Source organism: Camelus ferus, chromosome 10, assembly GCF_009834535.1.
Source record: "Camelus ferus isolate YT-003-E chromosome 10, BCGSAC_Cfer_1.0, whole genome shotgun sequence".
In the NCBI taxonomy this organism is placed as follows: domain Eukaryota; kingdom Metazoa; phylum Chordata; class Mammalia; order Artiodactyla; family Camelidae; genus Camelus; species Camelus ferus.
The window spans coordinates 70,032,832-70,058,944 of record NC_045705.1 but is presented as its reverse complement, the minus strand read 5'-3'; the positions used below and the strand labels follow the sequence as shown (position 1 = coordinate 70,058,944).

General features: G+C 57.9%; 1 protein-coding gene across 11 annotated transcripts in view; it reads right to left on the bottom strand.

The window, feature by feature from the left end:
- Positions 1-26,113, bottom strand: part of OSBPL5 (oxysterol binding protein like 5) — a 64,591-nt gene that overhangs the window by 2,534 nt on the left and 35,944 nt on the right. For 5 of the 11 annotated variants that reach the window (XM_032490112.1, XM_032490111.1, XM_032490113.1 and 2 more), the window contains 19 exons: positions 26,025-26,107; positions 20,449-20,529; positions 20,124-20,240; positions 19,131-19,334; positions 18,233-18,317; positions 15,885-16,056; positions 15,337-15,568; positions 13,093-13,277; positions 12,400-12,481; positions 10,817-10,915; positions 10,311-10,407; positions 9,408-9,506; positions 3,903-4,000; positions 3,360-3,449; positions 3,144-3,280; positions 2,540-2,725; positions 2,144-2,270; positions 640-778; positions 46-148 (listed from right to left, as the gene is read on the bottom strand). In XM_032490112.1, coding sequence (XP_032346003.1) covers positions 46-148; positions 640-778; positions 2,144-2,270; positions 2,540-2,725; positions 3,144-3,280; positions 3,360-3,449; positions 3,903-4,000; positions 9,408-9,506; positions 10,311-10,407; positions 10,817-10,915; positions 12,400-12,481; positions 13,093-13,277; positions 15,337-15,568; positions 15,885-16,056; positions 18,233-18,317; positions 19,131-19,334; positions 20,124-20,240; positions 20,449-20,529; positions 26,025-26,107 — 2,416 coding nt within the window. Of the gene's footprint in view, positions 1-45; positions 149-168; positions 381-639; positions 779-1,547; positions 1,832-2,143; positions 2,271-2,539; positions 2,726-3,143; positions 3,281-3,359; positions 3,450-3,902; positions 4,001-9,407; positions 9,507-10,310; positions 10,408-10,816; positions 10,916-12,399; positions 12,482-13,092; positions 13,278-15,336; positions 15,569-15,884; positions 16,057-18,232; positions 18,318-19,130; positions 19,335-20,123; positions 20,241-20,448; positions 20,530-26,024; positions 26,108-26,113 lie in introns of those variants that run through there. The other 6 variants (XM_032490108.1, XM_032490107.1, XM_032490109.1 and 3 more) reach the window with 6 other exon arrangements.

Here is a 26,113-nt window from a genome sequence, read left to right as displayed (position 1 = left end):
CCCGCTGGTCTGGCTCTCCTGCGCTGACATGGAGCCCCGGCCCACCTGTGTAGCTCCTGCTGGGCCTCCCGGGTGGACAGGATTGCCTCGTGCAGCACCTGCAGCCGCCTTGCCTCCTTCCTGCACCGAGGGCACGGGCTCTCGCAGCCTGAGATGGGGACCCAGGGGACAAGGGAACACAGGAGGGGAGGAGGAGTAGTGAGGATGAGCGGGATTGTCCGGGGAAATGGCAGGCAGGGTCCTGGGGTTGTGCAGCTAATGACACAGGGAGGTGGCACCGAGGGATGTTTCTGGAGGGAATCCTGGGCCCAGCTGGCCTCTAACAGACCCTGGCGGCAGACATGGCAGCAGCAGGGACCATGTTGGTGAGACAGGCACCCCTTGAGGGCAACAGGCAGAGAGGCAGGAGCAGAATCAGAGTCACAGACGAACCCCACATAGCCCTGCCTCTCACACTGCCCAGCCCTCTGAGCGCAGACTTGGGGAGCCCTGCCCCCTCCCACACCCTCATCTGCCCCGGGCTCAGGAGGCCCCGTGGGAGGACGGTCAGGGTCGGGGTGGGGATGGGGGGTGGGGCGCTTCCACTGGATGCTTCTCTGCCCCACCCTCCTGCAGAGAGACTGCCCCAGGAGGGCTCACCAGGAACGAAGTCACCGTCCTCCTCCTCGTCCGAGAGCTCTGGACAGGACTCAGGCGTGGAGCCACTGCTCTCGGTGACCTGGCTGTGGCCGGAGGGCTGGTCGCTGGCCTTGCGGAGTCGCCGGGCTGGGCCAGGCCCCTGGAGAGAGAGGGAGCAGCTGTGGCCAGAGCCCACCCACACACACCACATGCTCGCTGGCCCCGCGCTCCAGCTGTGCCCTCAGGGAGCCGCGAGGGTGCCGCTGGGCTTGCGGACACAGCTCTAGAAGAGGCAGGTAGAAGAGGAGGATGCTGATGGTGGTGGGGGGCTCGGAGGAGGTCCAGCCTGCCCCGGCCCCAGCCGGACTGGAGCAGTCACTCCGCTGCCGGGCCTCGGTTTCCTCTTGGGTAACAAAGGGGGCTGAGCCCCTCTGTGTTGGTTGCCGAAACATGCAGAGATGAAGGCGGCGGGGGCGGGGACGGTTCTGCCCTCTGTGACCTGACAGCTAGGGCTCCCCCAGCACGGAAGGACACCCAGGCTGGGCCAGCCTCTAGCAAGTCCCCTGAGTACAGGAGTGGCCACGTGACAGCAGGCCTGTGTCCTTGGAGGGGCCCGGGTTGGTGACTGGATGCTCTGGTGTGGCCCTGGTGTGTATCAGTGATGGGGAGGTGGGGTCAGAGGCAGGATGGGGGTGGGGCAGAGTTGGGACAGGTGGATTTTGCCACAGGGGCAGGTCTCAGGGTGGGGGGGCCCCAAGATGACTGGAAAGGCTGAGGAGAGGGAGGGAGATGCAGAGGGGTGGCAGGTGGACCCCAGCTGGAGGGGGCTGGGGCCATCTGGCCCGCATCTGAGTTGAGGGGCTGCAGCTTGTGGGGGAAGGGGAGGGGGCGGGACACATGGCTGGTGAGATACTGTGGCCCCTACTTACTGGGGAAATCGGGGCCACTGGGCAAGAATGGGGAGCACGGGCGAGCCCCGTCCTCCCGGCTGTGTGCACAGCAGGCACCCAGCTGGTGCAGCAGGGGCTGTTCCACACGTGGCGTCACTCCAAGCTTCCCGCAAAAGGCACTTTTGTGTAGATCTCTTCTTCCTCCTGCCTCCTGGAGCCCCTCCTGCCTGCTCTTTTGAGCCCCTGGCATCTGAGTAAATGCCAGCTCCTCTTCCTCCTACTTGGGCACGTCCCTGGGCTGCCCAGGACCTCAGTTTTTACATCTGTAAAGTGTAATGTGCTACGGACACCACATGGGGAGGCTCTGGGGAGTGATGGGCTAGGACCAGCAGGCCCTGGCACAGTGCCCTGAACATTGGGGCACCCCAGGAATGGAGTGTCCCACAAACCCAGGTGTCTTGACCCCATGCAAGGCAGGGAAGGGCAGGGAAGGGACAAGGGGTGACGCCAGAGGAGACCCTCCTAGGATGTAGAGTGAGACAGGGTGAGGGGCCCAGAGGAGGAGGGCCAGGCAGGTGGAGTGGTGGCACCACACCTGGAGGACCCCAGGCAGGGGCCCTGGGGATGGTGCTGACCTGGTGCCTGGGCCCTGGGCTGCCCAGGAAGGTGGTCTGGTGGGCCATGGTCTCCCGCTGCAGGGTGTGCAGGACCCCATCTTGCTCAAACTGGGCAATGTCCTTCAGGGGGTCCCAGGGCCTGTGGCTGGAGGGTCCAGAGGGTGTCCATTGGCAGGGGAAGTGGCCCTCGGAGTGAGGGGGCCCCATCCTGGCCCAGGCCTCAGCCTCCCAGCAGTGGCTGGAGACCCCACAGGAGAGCGACCACTGCCTGCACCCATGTGCAGGGCCTAAGGGGGAGCTCCTGTGTGACCCCCCCATCACTTGCTCCTCCAGAGGGGCAGGAGCGCCTGCAGCCCTCCCCTCTCAGGCCCAGAGCCAGGCTGGGTGGGCGGTCTGCTGTCCACCCGCACTCACTTCTCGTATCGGTAGCGCCACTCCTGGGTGGCAGGGTCCAGGTGGAACAGCCGTGGCGTCCAGGGCACCAGGTTCTGCTGGCGCTCTCGGGCCCGCTGCCTCTGCGCCTCCTCCAGTGAAAACTTCTCCTGTGTGGCCCTGTGCTGGTCACCGTCGCTGATGGCCCTGGTGACATGCTGCCAGAGCCTGTGGGCAGAGCACCCACTCTAGGCTGGGGTACCTGGGCAGCCCTGTCCCCTCCACACTGGAGGGGAGGCTCAGAGCAACCCCCTACTCGATTGCCTCCAGCAACGGGGAGCTCACTGCCTCTCCGGGTGACTGTGTCTTCCAGGGCACTGTTCATTTCCCAGGAGACGGTTCTCTCCCATGCTGAATGCACACTTCCCACCAGCAGGGACCTCCCTGTGATGTGGCTGGTCATCTGACCCAGAGCCTGCTCTTCCCTGGACCTCACTCCCTTTCCCTCCAGCCGCCACGAGGGAGGGTCCATCCTCCCTGCCAGGGACCTCCAGGGGATGGGCTTGCGGCACTGCCGACCTGGAGAGCTGCTGCTCGCCCAGCCACGCCCGGCGGGGGTCAGCAGGTCCCACGGTGCCGGCCTCACCTCTCCGACTCCAGCTCTGTCTGTTCCTCGAACAGGACCGTGTGCCGCTTCAGCCGCTGCCCGCGGACCTCCCCGCTCGGGTTCCAGAAGAGCTCGGTGCCTCCTCTCCCCTCCTCCTTGATGAACACTTCCCTGTCCTGCCCCAGACGGCCGGGCGGGTCAGAGGCGCCGGCCGCGGCCCGCGGTGCCCACGCCTGCCTGGAGGGTGGCTCTTACCCAGTGTCCCATGAGACGCGCCAGGACCTCCTCTCCTGATGTGATCTTCCCTGAGATCTGGTTGATGCTCGTGCTGCCCCCAAAGAAAGGCTGTGGACACAGCCGAGATGGACGCGTGAGGGCCAGGCCCCTGCACCCCTCGGAGAGCTGGGGAGGAAGAGAGGCCCCTTCCTCGCTGGGGTGGGAGCCCCGAGGCCTGAATGCACGGGAGGCCTGCTGGGATGGAACCCGAGGCTGGAGGCGGCCACACACGCCCAGGGCCTCGCCTGAGCTCAAGGGTGCAGGGGCCGTCCCGTGCCCTGCGGTGGGGAAGGGGCCTGGGCCTGTCCTGGCAACACTGTGTGGCCTGCGGGCAGCCGCTTCCCCTCTCTGGGCCCAGCTGTGCTACGGGAAAGCCCAGAGCTGTGCCCTTAGCACCTCTGCTCAGAAAATGATCCTGGGAGCAGAGAGAGGGTGGGTGGGGCCCCCTAAGCCTCGCCCCTCCCCGGCCCGGCCCCGCACCCCCAAGGCCCTCGGTGGCCGAGGCACTGTGTCCAGCGCTACCTTGAGCTTGAACTCCAGCTCAGCGCGGAGGTGGTTCTCCTCACACTCGATGGTCACCCTGCCGCCCAGCTGCAAGGTCATGGTGCCGTAGAGGATTCCTGAAACCACCAGTGCCGGGGTCAGGGGCCGCCCTTGCGCCAGCCGAGTCCTGTCCCAGCAACACTGAGGCCCGGAGGCCTGTGTCAGACCCAGGAGGGCGGGCAGGGGCAGCGGGGGGGTGGGGGCAGGTGCTCCTGAGGGCAGGGCCACCAGGTTGGAGAGGGTCTCCCCGGGGGGACCGAGCCCGGGGCTGGGCCTGGCTCCTCAGCGACTGGCTCCCCACCGGCGCGCCGCGTCTCTGCCACCAGGGCCTTTGCTCGTGTGAGTTGCTACGTCCAGGAGACACCCCACCCTCTGCTGGGTCGCCTCCTCCAGGGAGCCCCTGTTCTAGGCTCCCCGGGAGACACTCATCAGGGTCTATTACTTGGCTCTGTAGTTCCTGCCCCACGTGGGTGCCGAGACTTCCCTGCTCCCTGCCACTCCCAGGGCGGGCCAGGCATGGCTTTTTTGATCCAAATACACACATTTTTTAATTAGTGAAGGAAATCATGAATCTTCCATTTCTGGTCATATAGAGGGATTAATCTAATGAAAGAAAGAAAGGAAGAAAGAAAGAAAGGAAGGAAGAAAACCATTCTCACTCTGAAACACTTAGAAATGTGGGACAAAATGTATCTTTCAAAAATTAAAAAAAAAAAGACAAGCTAATTGAAATAGCAAAAAGGCTGGAGACACCCCCGAATCCTCCCGTGCACACGATGGAGCAGCTCTGCAGAAGGGAGGGAGGGTCTCCGAGCTGCTCCGGACACACCGACGAGGCCAAGGGTGCGGGGCAGGGTGAGCAGGGCCCGATTCTTTCCCAGGAGTGGGGGAGGGGGTCTGAGAGACCCTAGACTTGTCGCTACCTCCGTTTGTGGTTTTGACTTTGGAACCAGGTGGATGTTTCATTTACATAATTCTTTTAAAAAGCGGAATTAAAAAAAGGCAATTCCTAAAAATCCAAAGTGAAATGAAACAAAAAAGACCAGAATGAGTGTCACATAGTGGTGTGATCCCACAGGGGAACATTCGATGACCTTACAAATGCCAGTGGGATCTGCTTAGAACCAGAGCAAACGCAGCAGTCACATCGCACGCCGTCTTCAGCCACAGCCCTGTTGGCTGCGGGCCTGCTTAGTGTTGTTCTGGGGGCTGTGTGTCTGCTGTGTATCTGTTTTAAGCTTAAAAACAAAAAAGATGTCTCTTCAGCTCCCTGGAAAGCCCTAGAAACAAATTACTCCTAAGAAACAGACCTAGTCTCCAGACTGTGGTGTCTGAGTATCGTTTTCTGATGGGAGGAACCTGGGGCTCACTGGAGAAGTGGTCGATCTGACGTCCAGAGCTAGAAATGTCAGTGTCTCCTGGGGTCACGCCAGAAGGAGGCAGGCCACTTGGACTGTATGCAGAGGACCCAGGAGCCAACCTGACGGCTCCCGCCAGCCATCGATGGCACCATGCGCATCAGCTGGGGTTCCAGCCAGAACGTGAGTGATGTGGTACAAAGGTTACACGACTGGGGGCTGGCTGGGTTGTGGCCACCTGGGGGTTCAATGTACTTTCATACGTATTTGAAGTTTTCCGTAATAAAAAGTTGAAGCCAGAAAAGAGAAAAAAAAAATACTATATGATATAACTTATACATGGAATATTAAAAAAAAAAAAAAGGACAAATGAATTAATTGATAAAACAGAAACAGACTCACAGACATAGAAAACAAACATGGTTACTGGGGGGAAGGGGGTGGAAAGGGATAAACTGGGAGTTCGAGATTTTTAGATACTAACTCATATGTATAAAACAGATAAACAAGTTCATACTGTAGAGCACAGGGAACTATATTCAGTATCTTGCAGCAACTTACGGTGAAAAAGAATATGGAAACGAATATATGTCTGTTGCTGTATGACTGAAACACGTTGCTGTGCACCAGAAACTGACACAACATTGCAAACTGACTGTACTTCAATTTAAAAAACGTGATTCACTAGTGAGAATATAAAACAATTGTGTTTACAGAAGGAATCGCAAAATGATCAAGGATAAGATACAAGTATAAAAGAATAGTCTGGTTTGAAATGGGATCAAGTAGAACTTTTAGGGGAAAAAAACCCCCCAAAACATCGAAACTGAACTCAGTGGATGAGTTAAACAGTGGGTTAGTCAGCGCTGAAGTTAGATCTGAAGAAATGATCTCGAATGTAAAGAGGTAAAAGATACGAGACACAGAGCATAGACTGGGCGGTTTAACTTACATCTAACTGGAGTTCTAGGGGGAAAAGTGGAAAAATTGGGGTGAGTCAGCATAAAAAAATACTAGCTTAAAAACTGCCATACTTGATCAAAACCATGAAATCTCAGCTTAGAAAGTTCAAACCAACAAAAACTCTTACAAATACAAATAAAATATTAAAAGAAATCCAGAACTATCAAGCCACAGAAAGGCATGGAGGAATCTTAAATGCATATTGCGTGGCACAGAACAGAGAGCCCAGAGATAAATCCACACACTAGCGGTCAATTAATCTTCAACAAAGGAGGCAAGAATACACAGTGAAGAAAAGACCGCATCTTCGGCAAGTGGTGCTGGGAAGGCTGGAGCTGCGTGTAATGCAGTGGAGTTAGAATACTCGCTCCCACACACAACAATGCACTCAAAATGACTTAAAGACTCAAACACAGGACGAGACACCATAAACCTCCTAGGAGAAAACACAGGCAAGACATCATCTGACATACATCTCAGTGATGCTCTCCTAGGGCAGTCTCCCCAGGCAACAGACATAAAAGCAAAAATAAACAAACGGGACCTGGTTAAACTTCCAAGCTTGTGCACGGCAAAGGAAACCATAAACAAGACAGAAAGGCCACCTATGGAATGGCAGAAAATATCTGCAAATGATGTGACTGACAAGGGCGTAATTTCCAGAATATACAAATGGCTCATACAGCTTAATAACAAAAAAATAAACAACCCGATCCAAAAAGTGGCAGAAGACCTAAGCAAGCAATTCTCCAACGAAGACATACAGATGGCCAATCGGCACATGAAAAAATGCTCAGTGTCGCTAATTATCAGAGAAATCCGAAGTTAAACTACAATGAGGTATCACCTCACATCCGGTCAGAATGCCCATCATTTGAAAGTCCACAAGGGATCAATGCTGGAGAGGCTGTGGAGAAAAGGAACCCCTCCTACACTGCTGGTGGGAATGCAGTTTGGTGCAGCGACTGTGGAAAATCGTATGGAGGTTCCTTAAAAAAATAAAAATAGACTCACCCTATGATTCAGCAGTCCCACTCCTGGGTACATATCTGGAGGGAACTCTTAATTTGAAAAGACATCTGCACACCAATGTTCACAGCAGCACTATTTACAATAGCCAAGACATGGAAACAGCCTAAATGTCCATCAAAAGATGACTGATAAAGAAGATGTGGTATGTTTATACAATGGAATACTACTCAGCCACAAAAAGAATAAAATAATGCCATTATGCAACATGGATGGACCTGGAGATCATCATTCTAAGTGACGTAAGCGAGAAAGAGAAAGAAAAATACCATATGATATCACTCATATGTGGAATCTTAAAAAAAATACACACATGAACTTATTTACAAAACAGAAACAGACTCACAGACATAGGGAACAAACTTCTGGTTACCAGGGGGGAAAAGGGGTGGGAATGGATAAACTGGGAGTTAGGGATTTGCAGAAACTACTATATATAAAACAGATGAACTTGTTTATTTTATATATAGTAGTTTTTTTTCTGTACAGCATAGAGAACTACATTCAATATCTTGCAGTAACCTATAATGAAAAAGAATATGAAAACAAATATATGTATGTATATACATGACTGAAACACTATGCTTTCCACCAGAAATTGATGCAACAGCAAATCGTACACTGACAATACTTCAATAAAAGAAAATACACGCGGCTTAGTCAAGATTCCAGTTTGAAGAGGTAAATACACCCTGTGATTCCAACTCTACGACATTCCGAAAAAAGTAAAACAATGGAGACATTAAGAAGTTGAGAGGAAGACATCTAAGTCAGTAAGAGTGGGAGAGGGAAGCAAGGAAAGCCACTGTGGAAACCAGTATAGAGATTCCTCAAAAGACTAGGAATAGACTTTCCATATGACCCAGGAATCCCACTCCTGGGCTTATATCCAGAAGGAACCCTACTTCAAAATGACATCTGCACTCCGATGTTCATAGCAGCACTATTTACAGTAGCCAAGACATCGAGACAGCCTAAATGTCCATCAACACATGGCTGGATAAAGAAGCTGTGGTATATTTATACGATGGAATACTATTCAGCCATAAAAGCCGACAACATAATGCCATTTGCAGCAACATGGATGTTCCTGGAGAATGTCATTCGAAGTGAAGTAAGCCAGAAAGAGAAAGAAAAATACCATATGAGATCACGGTATGTGGAATCTAAAAAAAAAAACAACATAAATACAAAACAGAAACAGACTCATAGACATAGAATACAAACTTGCAGTTGCCAAGGGGGCGGGGGGGTGGGAAGGGACAGACTGGGATTTTAAAATGCAGAATAGATAAACAAGATTATACTGTGTAGCACAGGGAAATACATACAAGATCTTGTGGTGGCTCACAGTGAAAAAAATGTGACAATGAATATACGTATGTTCATGTATAACTGAAAAATTGTGCTCTACACTGGAATTTGACACAACATTGTAAAATGACTATTACTCATTAAAAAAATGTTAAAAAAAAAAAAGAAGATGAGGGGTTACCAGGGGCTGGGAGGAGTGGGGGTGGGGGATGAACAGGTGGATTCAGCATTTTAGGGTGGTAACGGTACTCTGATACCGGAATGGTAGAAACATGATACTATGCATTTGTCCAAATCCATGTAAGGAACAACACAAAGAGTGAACCCCCAAAATGCACTATGGACTGTAGTTAATAATAATGTGTCAACATTGGCTCACTGATGCTGGATGTTAATGGGGGATGTGTGTGTGTGTGGGGGTGGGGTGGGGGTATACCAGAACTCTCTGTAATTTCTGCTCAAATTCTTGTAAACATAAAACCACAGTAAATAAAAAAAAAGTCCATTAATTAAAAAATAAAACAGAAATCCGAATCCTAGCAATTACAAGACACCGAAGACAAGAGGAAATCTTAAAAGCAGCTATAGGGAAAAGCAGATCAGCAAATAGGTGGCCGGCCGTCTGACCACCAGCCACAGTGAAGTCAGAAAGTGGTCACAGACGTTCAGAGAAGAGAGGAGAGCCGTCTGCCTGGAGCCCCACACCAGCTAAAACGCGCTGGAAGAGGGAGGGTGAGATAAAGATACCTTCAAACAGACAAGAACCAGAGGGTTCTCACTGGCGGAGCCGGCCTGGGCTCTGCCCTCGGGCGGCCCTCACCTTTGCAGTGGGCGTAGGGCATGGTCAGGGTGTAGTCCTCCGCCCGGTTCAGGAAGGTGAGTGTGGCCTTGCCGTCCAGCAGAGCCGACAGTGAGTTCCCTGCAGAGACGGGGCAGTGGGACCAGTGAAAGGAGACGGATGCTTGGGACCTGGGGGCCCACCCCATAAAGTCACAGGACCTGCGCTCCCTTCTCAGTAGGTGGCACGAGTCCCAGGCACCTCCAGCTGTATGACTGTGGGTGGGTCACTTAACCTCTCTGAGCCTCAGATTCTGTAAAAGCCCCATCCAGTTCAGACAAGTCACTCACCCTGAGAAGTTACTTAACTTGCCACGAGTTAATGTTTATTTCAGTTACTAAAGCAGGGATTCTCAGGGTGAAGGCTTCAGACCTTTTCAAACTAGGGCCCCTGCTCTGATTTTAAATGCCCCTGGAGATGGGTACAGCCCACTCAGCGCTGAGAGTCACAGCCATGGTGACGGGAGAACGGGGTGGAAGAGGTGGGTTAAGCCCACAAGCCTCTGTGGACTGCTGGGCACACAGACGTACTCAGAGCTTGCTGAGCACTTGTGTTTCATTTTGATCCATTTAAATAGCCACGTGTGGCCCATGGTGCAGAACTGGACAGCCAGCTTCAGGTGGTACCTTCTCGTGTGATTCTGTCTCATTATCCTCACAGCATCCCTGCAAACGGCTGAGGGATGGGAGGCCCGGGGGACCGGGCTTCGGGGGGCTCTGCCTGACCCCAGGTTCTGGGCACTTTACCCCCTCATGGTCCTTGACTAGGAGAGGGGGGAGGGACATGGACACGGCCACCGTGGGAGGTCTTGGTGAGCACCGACTCTGGGAGCTCAGTCCTCCCCCATTTCCCGGGCACCCTGGGGAGAGCCCCAGAGCCCCTCACCGTAGAACCGGGACTTGGCGGTGATGCTGCCGCTGATGCAGAAGCCATCCTTCCTGTTGCTGACATGGAAGGCGGACACGGGCGGGTGGTGGGACACCTGCGGGCGGAGAGGCGGCTCCTGGAACGGCCCCCTCACCACATCCCTCCCAGCCCCAGGAGCAGGTGGGAGGCAGTCCTGGCTCTGATCCCCAATGTCCAGGGAAGCCAGGCCTGAGTCCTGGGGCCCGGGAGCTGATTGGAATCCCCGTACCACCCCAGAGTGCTCGTAGAAAAATGGGGTGAATAGTCCCCTTCCCTAAGGGACACTTTCTGCTGTCGCAGCCACGGTGCTGCGTCTGCACCTCCTGGGAGAATCCCTTCCAGCATCAGTGAGGCCAGAGCACTTCCGACGGTCGGAGGTGGGGCCACCCAGACACGTGCACTGGGATCAGATGCCCTCTGCCAGGGCCCTGCCCGCCACAGAGCCCAGCGTCCAGCCCGGTGCGGGGCGCGGCCGGGGTCCTTGCCTGCTCAGCGATGTAGAAGGTGTGGCTGTTGGTCTGGGGGTGGAACCAGCAGCAGCGGAAGGTCTCCCCCAGGATGGGGTTGTAGGGCTTCCGGATCCCCTGCGGGCAGCGAACAAAGAGGCTGGCGTGAGCAACTGGGAGGCCAGGGACCCCATGGACAGGTGTGGACTGAGGGACAGTGAAGGGGGCTGCCCCTGCGCCCAGCCCCGGCACCCGTGGGGAGCGGGTCTCTGGGGGGGATGCTTGGTTTGCCCTCTGCTTCCGGGAACGGCTCCCACCTCTGCTCTGGGGGGACGGCCTGCGAGGTGTCCTGTCCACGTGGCTCTGAGTGTCACTTAAGGCCCTGACCATGTCACACTCTCCCTGGACTTCAGGAGAGGCCAGTGCTCAGCCACTCAGAGCCTCCAGTGGCTTCCAATGACCTTTCAAGTTACATCCCAAATCGTCCAGCCTGCGCCCTGACTGTCAATCGGCCACCCTTCTGCTCCCCAAACAGCCCAAGTTCATCAGGGGAAGAATCTTCTTAACTGGAGAGCCCGTCTCCGGGTCTCTACGTGGTCCAGCTCAGACCCACACCCCGGGCCACCCCTCGTGCCACCCCCGACCTCCATCACTTGTGGCTGTTTGTGCGTCTGCCGGCCTCACCCTGGAGGCCGTGGGCTCTGTGAGTGATGACTGTGTGCAGAACACGCTGGAGGCGCACCTGCACCGTCCTGAGCTGTGTCCCTGAGCTGTGCCCCTCAGTTCCCTTCTGCCCAAGCTCCCCAGACCCATGCCTGAGCTGACCCTGCAGCAGCCACTGTCCTGTCCTTCAGGGCAGCCTTCCACATGGAGCCGCCTCCTCTGAGAAGTCCTCCTGGGAGCCTTGCCTATGTCCCAGCAGCCCATGCACCCAGCGCCACTGAGGCTGTGGGCACACCCAGTCCTGCCGAGGGCAAGAGTCTGCCTCTGCTGAGCCCGGGTCTGCCTCCAAACGCTGAAGGCCCCAGGCAGTCAGGAGACTTGGTCCACTGCCAACCTGCCGTGGGGCTCTGGGGACTTCCTGTCCCCTCCTCAAGCCTTAGTTTCCCACCCTGCGCAGTAGAGACGTGGAGCCCCGGGCTCCGTTGGGGTCTGGGGAGGGGGTGGAGTTGCAGGCCCCAGGCCCCCACATCCCCACTACCGCCAGAGCAGCCCTGCTCTCATCCGGCCTGGGTTTCAGGTTCTTAAAGGGGCCGTGCAACCAAAAAGCAGATTATGAAAACCCACGGGTCCCCAGAGTTCCCTGAGGTTCAGGGTCAAACGCCCATTTCTTGGCACTGCTGTGTGGCAGCTCTTTCTCTGAGGTGCAGAGGGGACCAGCTTGGGCCCTTCAGGGATTGGGACCACTCTTGGGCCTGGCCTTGGCCAGGCGGTCCCTGGGTGGAGAGTCGGGGCTCTGTCCCTCATCTCTGAGGACCTGGGGCCACTGTGGGGACAATCAGGATCCTTCAAGGCCACGCAGGGCAGGCGACGGCCCGGGACTCTGGGCAGGGGCAGGCGCCAGGGGACCGGGCTGGGCGCACCTCGCCCTGGGCCCGCTCTCCCCGGCCCGTGCGTCTCACCTTGGGCTTCTTGTAGAATCCGGACAGGTACCACCTCAGCACGTGCTTGATGCGGCTGTAGGCGTCCTCCTCCAGAGCAGCCCTGAGATTGGGGGGAGAACGCCCTCACTTGGGGTCGGGGTCCCTGGGATGCCCTCCTCCTTTCCCCAGCCCTCTCCCTCCTTCCATTTCAGCCTCCATCCACTTGCTGAACATCCGGGGCCCCCCCCCTGCTGCCCCCTGGGGAATGGGTTCTCCGCCAGAAAGTGTCAGGGCAGCTCCAATGCTGGGGCGGAGAGCGCGCTGCTGGCTAGAGGCTGGCGGGCAGCTCCCGCATCCCCGACAGCGCCCAGGATGCTCTCTGGCACCCAGTTCCCTCTGTGCTGGCTCCTGAGCCTGCAGCCCCCACCTTCCAGCCTTGGCCATGTTCAGCTCAAAGGCGCCAAAGCCAGGGCTCAGGACTTGGGGTGCACAGAGGTGCTGGGGCTCACCTTTGATGGCTCTGGACCTGATTGGACCTGGGGCTGCCCCCACCCTCCCTCTCCACCAGCTCCTCCCATGGAGATGGGGCCCCTTGGGGGCAGAGCCCGCGGGGACAGTTTCCTGGGGACCCTCAGAACCCTCTGTGGGGCAGGCAGGGGCAGAGGGAGGCTGCAGGGCCTCTGGGTGCCCGCGTGCGAGCGCAGGCGGCGTGGGCGCCCCCTCCTGGCTCACCGGGAGAGCAGGTCGGCGTGGCAGTAGTAGTCGGAGAGCTTGTTGAGGAAGGAGCGGGGCTCGAGGACGAAGGTGGGCAGCACCACCCGCGACAGGTCCATGCCCGGCCGCAGCTGCTTCAGCAGGACCCACATCAGACTCTTGTTCTCCTCCGACACCGTCTCCACCTGCGACGCTGCGCCCAGCTGCGGGCAGAGGGACTGTGCTCAGGCTGCGGCCGGAGCTGGGTGGGGAGCTGTGCTGCCCACGGAAGCCGGGAGGGGCGGGCAGACGGTGGCAGCTGCTCTGGTTGGAGGAGGCGTGATGGGAGGTGGGGCGGCTGCACCCGCCACCCCGTCGGCTGTAACCTCCAGGCCTGGGCCCCCCACCCAGGCCCCATCTGACCCCTGCATTTTCCAGCATGTGTCCCCCAGGCCCGGAGGCTCACCTGCTGGCCCAGGCCGGCTCCCATGTGTCTGCCTCCGTTCCCTGCCAGCCTGGCTGACCTGGGCCCTCTGCTCAGTCTGTGCAAACCCTCACCCTGGCTGCTGAAACCTGTCTGCGGACTTGGCACGATTCTGTGCTATGGTAGCAGGTGCCACATTCACGGGGAGACCTCCTCCCGCCTCCAGCCCGTTTCATCTTTCCCAGGTGACGGAGGTGCTTCGGGACTGCACCTCCTTTAGAAGGGGGCCTTCCCTTTTCCAGGGCCACAGGGATAGAGGGGGCAGCCCTGGACACCCTCCTCTCTCTCCTGAGACGTCTAACCCTCCCTGTAGCTCCAAATGTGTGCCAGGGAGGGACTGAGCCCCAGAGCTGTGGGCTTTGTTTGGGCAGAGAAGGGGGCAAGTGGGCAGGTGGATGGGGGGCAAGGGGACAGGGGGACGGGGGCAGGGAGGCAGGGGACAGTGGGCAGCGGGGCTCCATCTCCGACCTCACACCAACCAGCAAACCCTCCGTGGGCAGAATGATCTCAGAAAGGGTCACGCAGGTGCCTGGGGACCACTGGCTGGCAGGGCAGGTACTCCCAGGCAGGGCTGTACATCAGGGACCCTCGACCCCTAGGAAGCCAGAGCTCCCGGGCGAACACCGAGACCCTCTCCCCACCCTGTGGATCCCCACAGTACATGGCTTCAAGGATTCGGGCCTGGGGTGTGGCTGGCTTGGGCTCGGACCCCCTTGCCCTGAGCCTCCACGGAGGCAGCAGAGCTGGGTGCCAGCAGCCAGCCTCGCGTCAGGATCCTGTCACCACCTGCTGAGCCACCGTACGCAGGCGCCTTGCCTCTCTGTGCGTGCACAGCTGTGGCCGAGGCCTAGTGGCGCTTGCTTGGACAGCATGCCTGGGCACTGGGGAGGGGCAGCCCTTGGAGGCAGGGGTCATGTCTGACCCCCGTGAGGCTGAGGCTCTCTGGCCTTGATTCCCAGGCCAGCTTCGAGGTGGCCGTGGCAACTGCAGCTGGGAGCCCCCTGCACCCCCACATCCCACCCACACTCCCCTTAACCCTCTCCCTCTGGCTTTAGCCCCCTCCTCTCCACTGAAAACAGCTGTTACTGACCCACTGGTCGCCCTCTCTCTCCTCTTGCTCAACCCCTCATCACCGCTGTCCCCGCGACCTCCCCTCCCCCCTCCCTGCCTGGCCTCCCTGGGGTCCTCTGTGGAGCCTCGTCTGTGCTCAGCCTCTGAGGATGGGGTGCCTGGGCCCTGGGACCCCTCGGGCTGTGCACTCCACGTCCTCATGTCCAGAAGGCCCCTGAGCCCCAGAGCTTCCTGCACAGCAGCGTCTCTCCTGGATGTCCAAACCCGCCCTGACCCACTGCCAGCTGCCAGCGCCCCCTCCCAGAGTGCCCTCTCACACGCGACACCCAGTCTGGCTGGGTCCTGGCCGCCCACCTCCGGGTGCGTCCTGAACCCCACTTCTCCGTTCTCCATCCCTCCTGGGTCCAGGGCACCCTCAGCTTTCTCTGGACGACAGCTCCTCCCCAGCAGGTCCCTGGCTTCCATCTCTGCCCCTCAGCCTTCTGAGAGCCTCACCTGGACCCCGGCAGGACACGACCGAAGCCCACCTGCCGCCTTCCTGAGGCCCTCCACCTGAGCCCCGCGCCCCCGCCCCGCTCTCCCCGAGCCCCGGCCACCTCAGCCCCTGGGGCGCTGCCGACGTGGCCAGCTCTCCCCGACGGGGTGGCCAGGCGCGGCCTCCGTGGCTTCAGGGACACGGGCCGGGGTGCAGGGGGACGCCGGGGGCTCCGGGTGGGGCGGGCTCTCACCTCCCCCAGCTCCTCGTGGACCTGCTCCACGTACGTGGTCCCTCTGCGCACCGGGCCGGCCGGCGCCTCCGACTGGTCGCTCCCGCTCTCGGCCTTCCGGCCGTGCTCCTGGGCCTCGTTGTCGGACTCCTCCGTGTTCTCCCTCTGCGACTTGTCTGAGAGAGCGTCATTCTCCAGGTGGTGGTCCAGGGAGGACCCGTTCAGTCTGGAAGGCGGATGGTGCCTGTGGGTCCTGGTCACAGGTGAGGCCCCACCTCTGGGCACCCGCACTGGGGACATCTCCACCCGGGGCACCCCTTCCTGCCAGGTGCCTCACCACATCCCTGCGTTTAAAAGCCTGGGTGATGGGCATTTGACAGTATTAATCCCAGTTCACACAGAGGCGCCCGCGTCCACCTTGAGTGGAGGAGGCCTGCCTCCCCATCTGAGGTTTGGGTGGCCAGACCCCTAAGGCTTTTGTCCCCCCTCCTACACATACAAGGAGACCCTGCGTGTTAGTGCCAGCGAGAGCCTGGGCCCAGGAGTCCCCAGCAGGCAGGGGGACTCACGGGAACAGGTCCTGATCGTGGATGGCAGCTGAGGGAGGCAGCCCACAGAGTGAGGAGGGCGACGTATCCGGCGAGGACCCGGGCTCCCCATCGCGGCCCTGCTTGCAGGCGCTGAGTCGCAGGAGACTGGAGCAGCGCAGAGCCAGCTCCAGGGCGTCCAGCCAGCAGCGGCCTGCGGCATGGGGGCATGGAGTGAGCAGCCCCCGTCAGAGAGGTGCCCACTACGTGCCGGGGAGCCCGCCTACCCCCACCCGGCCCTCCCTCAACATGGAGCCCGCTCACCACACTCCCAGCACACTGCTGGCATGTAACTTACAGGGGGCCGAGGCCCGGATGGGTGAGTGACCCCCCTCAAGGTCACATGCTTAGCAAGAAGCAGGCCACTTCCACCCAGAAGCCCTACACGTGGAGTCAGGACAGTGGCCTGATGGAAACTGCAAGGCACAGGTTGGGCAGGAGCCGGCCCGTGGGGCTGAGGGCTTTTGCTGGCCTGGAGCCAGGGCAGGCGTGTGGGTGGCACACTGAGGGGGCTGCTGAACTTGGCACAGGCCTGACAAGCCTGAGGAGCGGCCCCGTGGGAGGACCAGCCAAGGCCGCAGAGAGGCAGCTCCTGGTGTTGCAACAGCTCTGGGAGGAGGGGGGACCAGGAGGGCGGGGAGGCAGGGCGGATGGGGGCCGGGGCAGACCTGCAGGGCAGAGTGGGGGTGGGCAGAGCCAGCCGCCTCCACCCCCCAGCTCTTGTCCCCAGGCCTCTGCTGCCTCTCTGTAGAGGCTGCCAGTGGGTTAGACCAGCACCAACAGTGTGTCCAGGGGGTGTTAATACACGTGGGGACATGTGCCCACCCAGGTGACCCCTGATCTCCTGGGGTGATTACTAACAGCGGCCTCCCATTCACGAGAGTGTCTATAACGTGTGTTGCACCACTAAGTGTCATTTGAAGAAAGGCGTCAAGGGTCTGTGAGTGTTGGGGCATGGGATTAAAGGACCTTGAACTTGCTTCTTTAGTTGGTATTAAAGGACCCGGAACTCCCGCTTTCCTTCTGAGCCTTCAAAGCGTGAAAGTCCCGGACACAGTGAGTTTCTGTCCCTAACTCTTTGTGGCGTACCTCTGGGGCCTGGTGCTGGGAAAGGCATGGGGGTCACAGGGGAGGGGGTTCGCAGGGATGGTGGCTCCTGGTTCCCATGGGGACACGTGGGGTCCCGCAGGGGGTGTTCATTGCAGGCTTGGCGGGATACTGAGCCCTCCAGCCTGGACTGAAAGTTCCGGGTCGGAGGGTGGGGAATTCATGGGAGCAGCACCTGCAGGTGAGAGCTGGGACACCCACAACTGCTGGCGGGGAGGGGCCTGGGGCTCTGATGTGCGGTTTTGTGGCTGCCACAAGGGACTAGACATCCTGACTATGATGCATCCTTTGAGCCCATTCCAAGGCTTTCTCCTCCTCCTCCTCCAGGAAGCCCACCCTGATACCCACAACAGGGGCCTTTCCTCCCTGGTCATGGCCCCCGAACCCATCAGGAACTCAGCTCATGCCTCAGCCCAGGTGGCCTTGTCTTATAGTTCGCTGTTCGTCTTCCCCACAAGATCACAGGGTCTAAGAGGGCCCTGGCTGCCCTGTACATCCCAGGGATCACGAGGGGCCTGGCACCGAGTAGGGGGCTGGGGAAATGAGGGTGGCATTCACTGGACTCAGGACAGCCCCCACGGAGCAGGGATGTGGTGTCTGACCACCAGGGGGCGGCAGGGCACCGTAGGACGGCCGCCAGCCCCAGACACCAAGCCGGGAGGCCGGAGCCCAGTAGTCTGGCCTGGCTGCCTTGGGCAGGGTCCTGCCTGCCCTGGACCACCGGGTGGAGGGGCTGGAGCCCTTCACCAGATCCCCGGGGCTGCCCGCCCTGAGAGCTCGGGGCTGGGCGCATTTGCTCGGGGCAGCCGCTAGAGGGCGCCCCAACCACGTGCGGAGACGGGGCACCTGAGGGCTCCTCTCCAGGCCCAGCGCTTCCCGGCAGTTCTCCTGAGCCCATTTCCTCGTGTTTCAAATGCGACGGCAACAGTGGAACCCATGGGCTCAACGGTGCCTGGCAGCTGGCTGGCCCCCAGCATCTGTTATCGGCTTGCTTTACATCAGGTCACGGGGTTCTCACAGCCGCTGGGGAGACAGGCGTTCCTATTCACATTTTGCCCACGGGGATGCTGAGGCTCGGAGAGGGTGGGAGTGACAAGTGGGCTTGTCCCCTGACATCAGGCTGCCTCCTTCTTGGATGGCGGCAGAAGGGCGGGGCCCCACGCACCTGGCCTACAACCCCCCAGGGGCCCCTCGCTCCAGGTGCGGTCGTCGGGGAGACTCACCATCGGACTCGGAGGCGGCCCTGAAGATCAGGTAGCTGCTGGGGAGGGGCTGCGTGATGGAGCCCACGCTCTCCCCTTTGGGGCCCTGGAGACACAGAGAGGCCCGGCGTCACCCGGGTGGAAACAAGGTTGTGAGGTCAGGCGGACCCACACTCAGACACGCATGGACGCTCCCAGGGCCTCAGAGCCCCCGGTGTGGGGGGGCGGGCCACCCAGACACAGCAGGCAGCTCTCTGTCCCCCTTCTGAGCTGGTGGCCCCACCCTCAGCTTTCCAGCTCTGAGCCCTCCACTAGGGTGGTCAGAATCAGCAAATGCAAATCCAGGACGCCCAGTTAAATTTAAATCTCAGAGAAGTTACATATATATATATATATATATATATATATATATATAAATTACACACATATATGGGACATACTTATATTTAAAAACCTTTTGATTTTTCTCTGAAACCCAAATTTAACTGGGCATTCTGCATTTCCCCTGGCAACCTGACCCCTTCAGTCCCCGGTTGGGCAGCCCCCGGGTTATGAGGGGTGAGGTCTGGGCCAGGACCAGCTGCCGCCCACATGGCCCTGTTCCCCAGCCTCTGGATGGGGCTCGAGGTGTGATCTTGACCCTGTGGTGTCACCAGGCCCTGAGCATCCCCTGGCTCTGTGTGTTCCGCATGGCAGGCCAGTGACCACATCGATCCCCTGGCTACTGAGAGACATGAGCCAGGGCCCCCACAGCTGGATGGTGATGGGTCCATTTGAAACAGTTGGCCCACTTCCGGACCCCCTGCTGCCAGGACCCCTGGACAAGCCTTCTGACGGCCCCCCTGTGCCCTCCTCCCACAGGCCTCCCTGGGGCTCTCCCCTGGCCTGGCCCTCTGCCCCAGGGCTGGCGCTGCGGCACCTTCACGGCCCAGACGGACTGGTCCAGCGGGTGGAAGAGCTTGAAGCAGAAGCCGTCCTTCTTGGAGGGCCTCTCGATGAGCTCACAGCAGTGCAGCAGGACGGTGCCCACCCACTGGCCCACCTTGGGCGTCTTGTAGATGAGCAGCACCCCCGGCTTCAGCACGCACCACAGTTTGGTCCAGCTCTTCAGGGTCCCGCGGATCTGCGGGGAGGGGCGCTGCAGTGATCGCCCGCCCGGGACTGGGGGCATCTGGATGGCTCAGGGGCAGGAAGAAGGGGCCCACACGGGCCCAGGGCTCTGCAGACCATCAGGCTCCCTGGTCCGCCTGTCTCTTCTGCCCCTCCGGGCAGCCCCGGGATTCGGCAGCTTTACCCCACTGCACCGAGGGGAAACTGAGGCGTGGGGGCCGAGGGAGTACCCACTGCCTCAGTGAGGTCTGAACACAGGCCTCCGACCCCAGCTCCGGTGCTTCCCCCTGAAGATCGAGTTTCACCTTCCTCTCTGTCCCCAGCACAGGGCTCCACGGGCACCCTGGGACCCCCGCCAGCATAGGGTCTCTGCCGTTGTGACCAAGCGAAGATGAGACCGCACTGAAGCAGGGCGGGCCCTGATCCAATGATTGTGTCCTTACAGGAAGAGAACAGGACACAGAGGGACGTGGGAGGCCAGGTGGCCACAGAGGCAGAGGCTGGAGGGATGAGGCTGTGAGCCCAGCAACGCCTGGGGCCCAGAAGCTGGGGAGGCAGGAGGGAGCCTCCTTCACAGCCTCGGGAAGGAGCTTGACCTTGGACCTCGGCCTCCGGAACCGGGCTTCGTTTCCTGTTGTTTTAAGCCACCAGTGGCCATTTGCATGGCTGCCTTGGACAGTGACACAGATCTGCAGCAGCCACCACACCTAGGTCTCCCGAGTAGCTGGTGACTTTGTGCTGTCCCTTGGGGTGGCGTCCTGACGGTGGCAGTGCCGGGACGCCTGCGGGCTGTCGGGCTTACCTTCAGGCTGTCGGCCATGATGACCACGCCGGGGTCCGTCAGGGCGCTGAGCAGCTGCCTGGTGGCACGCTTCTTCTCCTGCCGGTAGCTCTCCTTCTGCGCCTGAGCCCAGGGTGCCTGCAGGTGGGTGGAGGGAGAAGGCCCTCCCCCAGGGCCCCCACCATCCAGCCGGGGTGGGGGGTAGGCCCGGCGCAGGGAGAGGAGGGGAGGAGGGGGCTTGGAGTGGCCTTTGGCAGGCTGTGGGGGGGGGATGGCCTCACTGGCCCACGTGCCCTTTCATCCATCGGATGACACACCCGTGCCCCCTTCCCGAGTCCCCGCTCACCTTGAGAGTTTCTTTCTTGGTGCCCTTGGCTGTTGGGGACACACACTCCCTGTCGGACCCACTGCACAGCCTACACTCTGCCTGCAGGAGAGACTCGGGTTAGGGAGAGAAGGATGCCGGCGTGCGGCCAGGCTGCGCAGGGCTAGGGGTGCAGGGGGCAGGTGGTCGGAGAAAGGCGCCTGGCCCCTCCTTGCCCCACGGCCTTCATCTAGGTCACCAGCACTTCTTGGGGTGCAAGGGGGAGACGGAGGAAACAGGCTGGCCAAGGTGAGCCCATGAACAAGAGCTTAGGGTGGGCCACCCCGGGGCCCTTTCCCTGGGTGCCTACAGTGGGCATAGGCAATGACCCTCCCCGGGTACCCGGGGGTGTCCATCTCAGCCACTGCCCTGCCCGCAGCCTCTGGGCAGGGAGGGCCCACATGTGCACTGGGGACTCCCCTCCCTGGTGCCCTGACAGCAGCTGCTTGGGGACCAATGCCCAGGCCCTCTCTGGAGGCTGCTTAGGGCTGCGGGGAGGAGGTAGGGCCAGAGCCAGGAGAAGGCACAGCCGGCCAGGCCCAGCGGGCAGCCATGGGGCTGAGAGGCGCAGTCCAGTGATCTGGGAGTGGACGGGGCCTTGATCCTTTTACAGACAGAGAAACTGAGGCGGGGGCAGGGCAGAAAGAGCAGGGACTAAAGACTGTGGGCCGAGGGGCTGCACACTTCGCCCTGAATCCGGCCCCCGCCCGCTTCTGCAGGGCCTGCAAGCTCAGAGTGGGTTTTACGTTTTTAAGGGGTTGGGGGAAAAAAATCAACATGAGACGTGAAAACCCCATGAAGTTCCGATTTCAGCATCCTCCAGTGCGGCTTTCCAGGCACACAGCCATGCCCGATCGTGTGTGTGTTGTCTGTGGCTGCTTCGCTCCGACAGCGGCGTCGAGTTCTTGCCACAGAGCGCTTGTGGCCGCCAAGCCTGGAACACTCGCTCTCTGGTCCTTTGCTGAGGCTGGCCCGCCCCGCTCTGTCCTCCGGGCCGAGTGGCCCTGGTGATCTCGCCTCCACCCCCAGCCTCCAGGGGCGGGAGGGAGGCCCGGGGGCCTCGCCTAGTCTCATGACCACCCACGAGGGGGGCCTAAGTGTCATCCCCATTTGACTGACGAGGAGACGGAGGCACAGGAGGTGAAGCGACTCCCGCGGCTGCAGAGCCAGGGGCAGGGCTGGGACCTGAGCTGGCAGTGGACCAGCTGTCCCCATGGCACCACGCGCCTGGCGTGGCTTAGAATGGAGAGGCAGGCCGTCCACAGGTGACAGGGTTGGAAGAGTGGGGCAGGGGGAGAGCGTGCGTGTGTGTGAAGCACCACAGCTCTGGTCACTCTTACTGCCCACACCCTGCCAGTGAGGGGGCTGTTGCCCAGAGAGGCTCAGAACCTGCCCAAGGTCACACAGCTCATGAGGGCCCAGCTGGGGCTGAACCTGAGTGGTCTCACCCCACAGACAAGTAAGGACGTTACAGATCCTAGGAGGACAGAGACAAGGGACGGGGCACCTGGGAGACTCTGCTCTAGAGGCAGCCTTTGAGCTGAGGCGGGAGTGAGGAGGACCGGGTCTGAGTGCCCCTGGCCAGGCGGCAGGCCTCTGGGGGCCGGGCTGACGCTCCTGGTGGCTCTCCTGGACAGCTGGGATTCTTGTGCCTTAGCGTATGCTGTTCCCCCGGCCTGAATGCTCTCCCCTGTGCTGGGCAACCCCTGCCCCTTCCTCAGGCCCCGTGGAGCTGTTTCCCAGGGAAGGACGGCTCTGACCACCCTGCTGGCATCAGGCCCTGATGACACCACCCACCCCTGGCCCGCCTGGCATCTCCTGCAATTACAGCCACACACACACTTCCGCTTACTGCCCAGAGCTCCCCTGGGGGATGGCTACACCCCAGCACCTCAGTGAGCATCTTGGATGACGAATGAATGAACGAATGAATGAACGAACCTTCTGCCAGGTTCCCGCCGCCCAGCTTCCTACCGGATGTGGCTGAAGGGAGCTGTTCTTGTTTTGGGCAACAGACGAAGAGGGAGGGGACATCTGGGACAGTGGGCCTGGGGGAGGGATGGATGGGATGGGGCATCTGCACCCTGCAGCCCTCTACTCCTGGGTCCCACGAGGCCGCTGGACGGTCACTGCAGCCCCTGCCTCCTCCATCCCAGGGCCATGGGGGGGACCCACCCCCGCAACTTCATGCCAAGGCACGGCGGGGCAGTAACGAAGCACCCCCAGGAGAAACGCTGCTCGGCACCACGAATGCGGAAGTCTGACCAGAAATGTGTGGCCAAGACAGCTACTTTTTAAAAAGTGACTTAGAATGACCTACAGGACGGGAGAAAGCTTTCGCATTCGTGGTTCTGATGAGGACTGGGTGTCCAGAATACAGAGAGGGCTCATACTGCGCAACGGCAGGAAGACCACCCGGTTCACAGACACGCAGACAGACGGTCAGCAAGAAGGCTGACAGGTGCGCACCAGCACCGGGCGTCCGGGAAACGCGAGTCAGACCACAGGGAGACAACGCTTCACGCCCACTGGGACAGTTACAGCAGTGAGTTTCAAAGAACAGGACAGACGAGGGCTGGTGAGGATGTGAGGCTCGGGGACCCTCCTCACTGCTGGCGGGACTGTGACACGGGGCAGCCGCTGTGGAAACCAGTTTGGCACTTCCTCAAAGAGTTAAATATAGATTTTTTTTTTAGAATTTCATCTTACCACAGAATTACCACTATGGCCCAGCTTAGGTAGAAACACAGAGAATTGGAAACAGACTTAAACAGACAGTCGTACGTGCACGTTCACAGCAGCTCTGCTCCCAAAAGCAGGAGCGTGGAAACAGCCCAAGTGTCCACCGACTGACATCTGGTGCCAGTTTGATGACATCTGACGGAAGAATGGTACATCCATACAGAGGACTATTGCTCAGCACTGAAAAAGGAGTGAGGCACTGACACCGGCCACAATGTGGGTGTCTCAAAACATGATGGTCAGTGAAAGAAGCCCATCACAAAAGCCCACACATCGAATGACTCTGCTTATGTGAAATATCTGGAGCAGGCACTTCTGTGCGGATGGGAAGTGGAGTGGTGGCTGCAGGGGCTTGGAGGGGCAGGGACTGCTAATGGGGTTTCAGTTTGGGAGAGTGCAGATGTTTCGGAACTAGACAGAGGTGGTGGTTGCACAATATGTGAAAGCACTGAATGTCCATGGGCTGTTCCCTTAAAATGGTTACGTTTATGTTATTTGAATTTTAACTCACTAAAAACTATATAATATATACATGTATATGTATAAAGAACTGTTTATATATTACATACCTTACATATGATCAAATTTTACGTTATATTATACATTACACTACATAATACACTATGTTATGTATCATAGAATATCTGATGCTAATAAATTAAACATGCTATTTTAAGCTAATACATTATATATTATATACTAAATATACTATATGTTAGATATCCTATATACACTATATATTAGATTTAAATAACATGTTTAATATATTAACATCAGGTATTAATTCACAATTTTGGGTTTTTTTCCCTTGCACTTTTTGGTTTCTTTGGTTTGGGTTTGGGTTTTTTGGGAGGGGTAATTAGGTTCACTTATTTATTTAATGGAGGGACTGAGGATTGTAAGACCAGGACCTCATGTGCGCTAAGCACGTGCTCTGCCACTGAGCTACGCCCTCCCCAACAATTCACAATATTGTGAATGCACTAAATGTCAATGAATGGTTCACTTAAAATGGTTAAGTTTATGTTATTTGAATTTTATCTCACTAAAAACCTATATAACATACACACGTGTCTGTGTGTATAAAGAACTGTTTCTATATTACATAACTGTCACATACTGTATATTACATGATATATATCATACTATGTAATTTATGATGTTATGTATTATAGGACATCTAATATTACTATGTTAAGTGTTATTTTAATTTCATATACTATATTAGATTCGTATAACATATTTAATATATTAATAATAAATATGTTGGATATATATTATCTGTCAATATATTTCTACATATTAGAGTCTGTACCTTTCCCCAGGCTGTGGCCTTTAAAGCAGCCCCAAGTGGCTCATAAGACTCCAGGGGGTGTGCAGAGCTGTCCTCCCACAGACTTTGACATGTTCCAGACCTCGTCTTGTGCGGTGCCCGTCTCCCCCCCAGAAGGAAGGCTCCAGGACAGAGGGGCTGTTTTCTCCATGACTCCGTCCCCAGCGCCTGCTCAACATCGTTTCTGACTGAATGAAATCTGAAATCTGAAATCTTAACCAAGTGTTTCTGACAACCGTTGATGTGTTGATTGGGTTTGGAATGTCTTACTGGGTTGTAGAAGGAATGACCATGTTTTTAACATTTTTATGAAATAAACTTGTATCAAAAAAATAAATGGGTCCATTGACAGATGATTGGATAAACAAAATGTGGTCCAATCACACAGTGGTATAGTGGAATATTATTTAGCCTTCAAAAGGAAGAGAATTCTGACACAGACAGCTAATGTCACAGTGACACCTGGACGAATCTTAAGGACATTATACTCAGTGAAATAGGTCAGACACAAAAGGGTAAATACTATGTGATTCCACTCATATAAGGTCCCCAGAGTCATCAAATTCACAGAGACAGAAAGTAGATGGTGGGGCCAGGGGCTGGGGAGCAAGTGCTTAATGGAGACAGGGTGTCAGTTTGGGAAGATGGGAAGTTCTGGAGGTGGGTGATGTGATGGCCACACAGTAATGTGAACGTGCTTTAAACCACTACACCGTATACTTAAATGGTTAGGATGGTAAATTTTGTGTTAGGTGTATTTTACCGTCATTGAATTTTTTTAATTAAAAAATTCCACACACACACACACACACACACACACACACACCTGCAGGCACTCGGATCACTCTCCCAGCAGCCGGCAGGATAGGGGGGACCCAGAAAAGATCTGGCTTTTTCCACTGGAGGTGGACACGAGGAAGACCATGAGGACTACCAGTGACCCCTTGTTTGATAAATGAGGACATGGGGTCCCAGATGAGTAAGGCCGTTGTCACTCTGGGTCACACAGGGTGTGCTGCCCCCCATGAGGGGCTGGCCTGGGGAGCATGCGGGGTATGCGTGTGTGTGTGTGTATGCCTGCGTGCACCACACCCACTTTTCCAGAACGTGGCATCACCCTGGGTGACCTTGGTGCACCTGGCAGAGGGAACAGCACAGGCAAGAGCAGAGGGAGGGAGGGTCACACCTCAGTGGGTTTCCCTCTGACAGAAGGGCCCCAGGACCTCCTGTCTGCTGTCCCACTGACTTCCCAGTCCCCTGCCTCCCCACCCTGTGTCACTCCAAGAAGGTGGCTTTGATGAAATAGCTGACAAGCTCTGTGACCCCGTCCCCCATTCCAGCAGCACCCCGCCCCCCAGATCCAGAGCCGAGGGGCTAGGAACAGCGGGCTCGCCAGTGCCCCTGCTGTCCCTCCCTCGAGTCACTTCCTGTCGTCCCCCAAGCAGCCTCCTCGCCGCAGGTTCCTCCACGGCCCGGCTCTTACCGGTGGCACTTTCGTGGCTGAGCCTGGGGTCAGAGGCCCTTCATCCTTTGGCGGCGACGGGCCGTTGGGCTCCATGTCCTTCCCTGCAA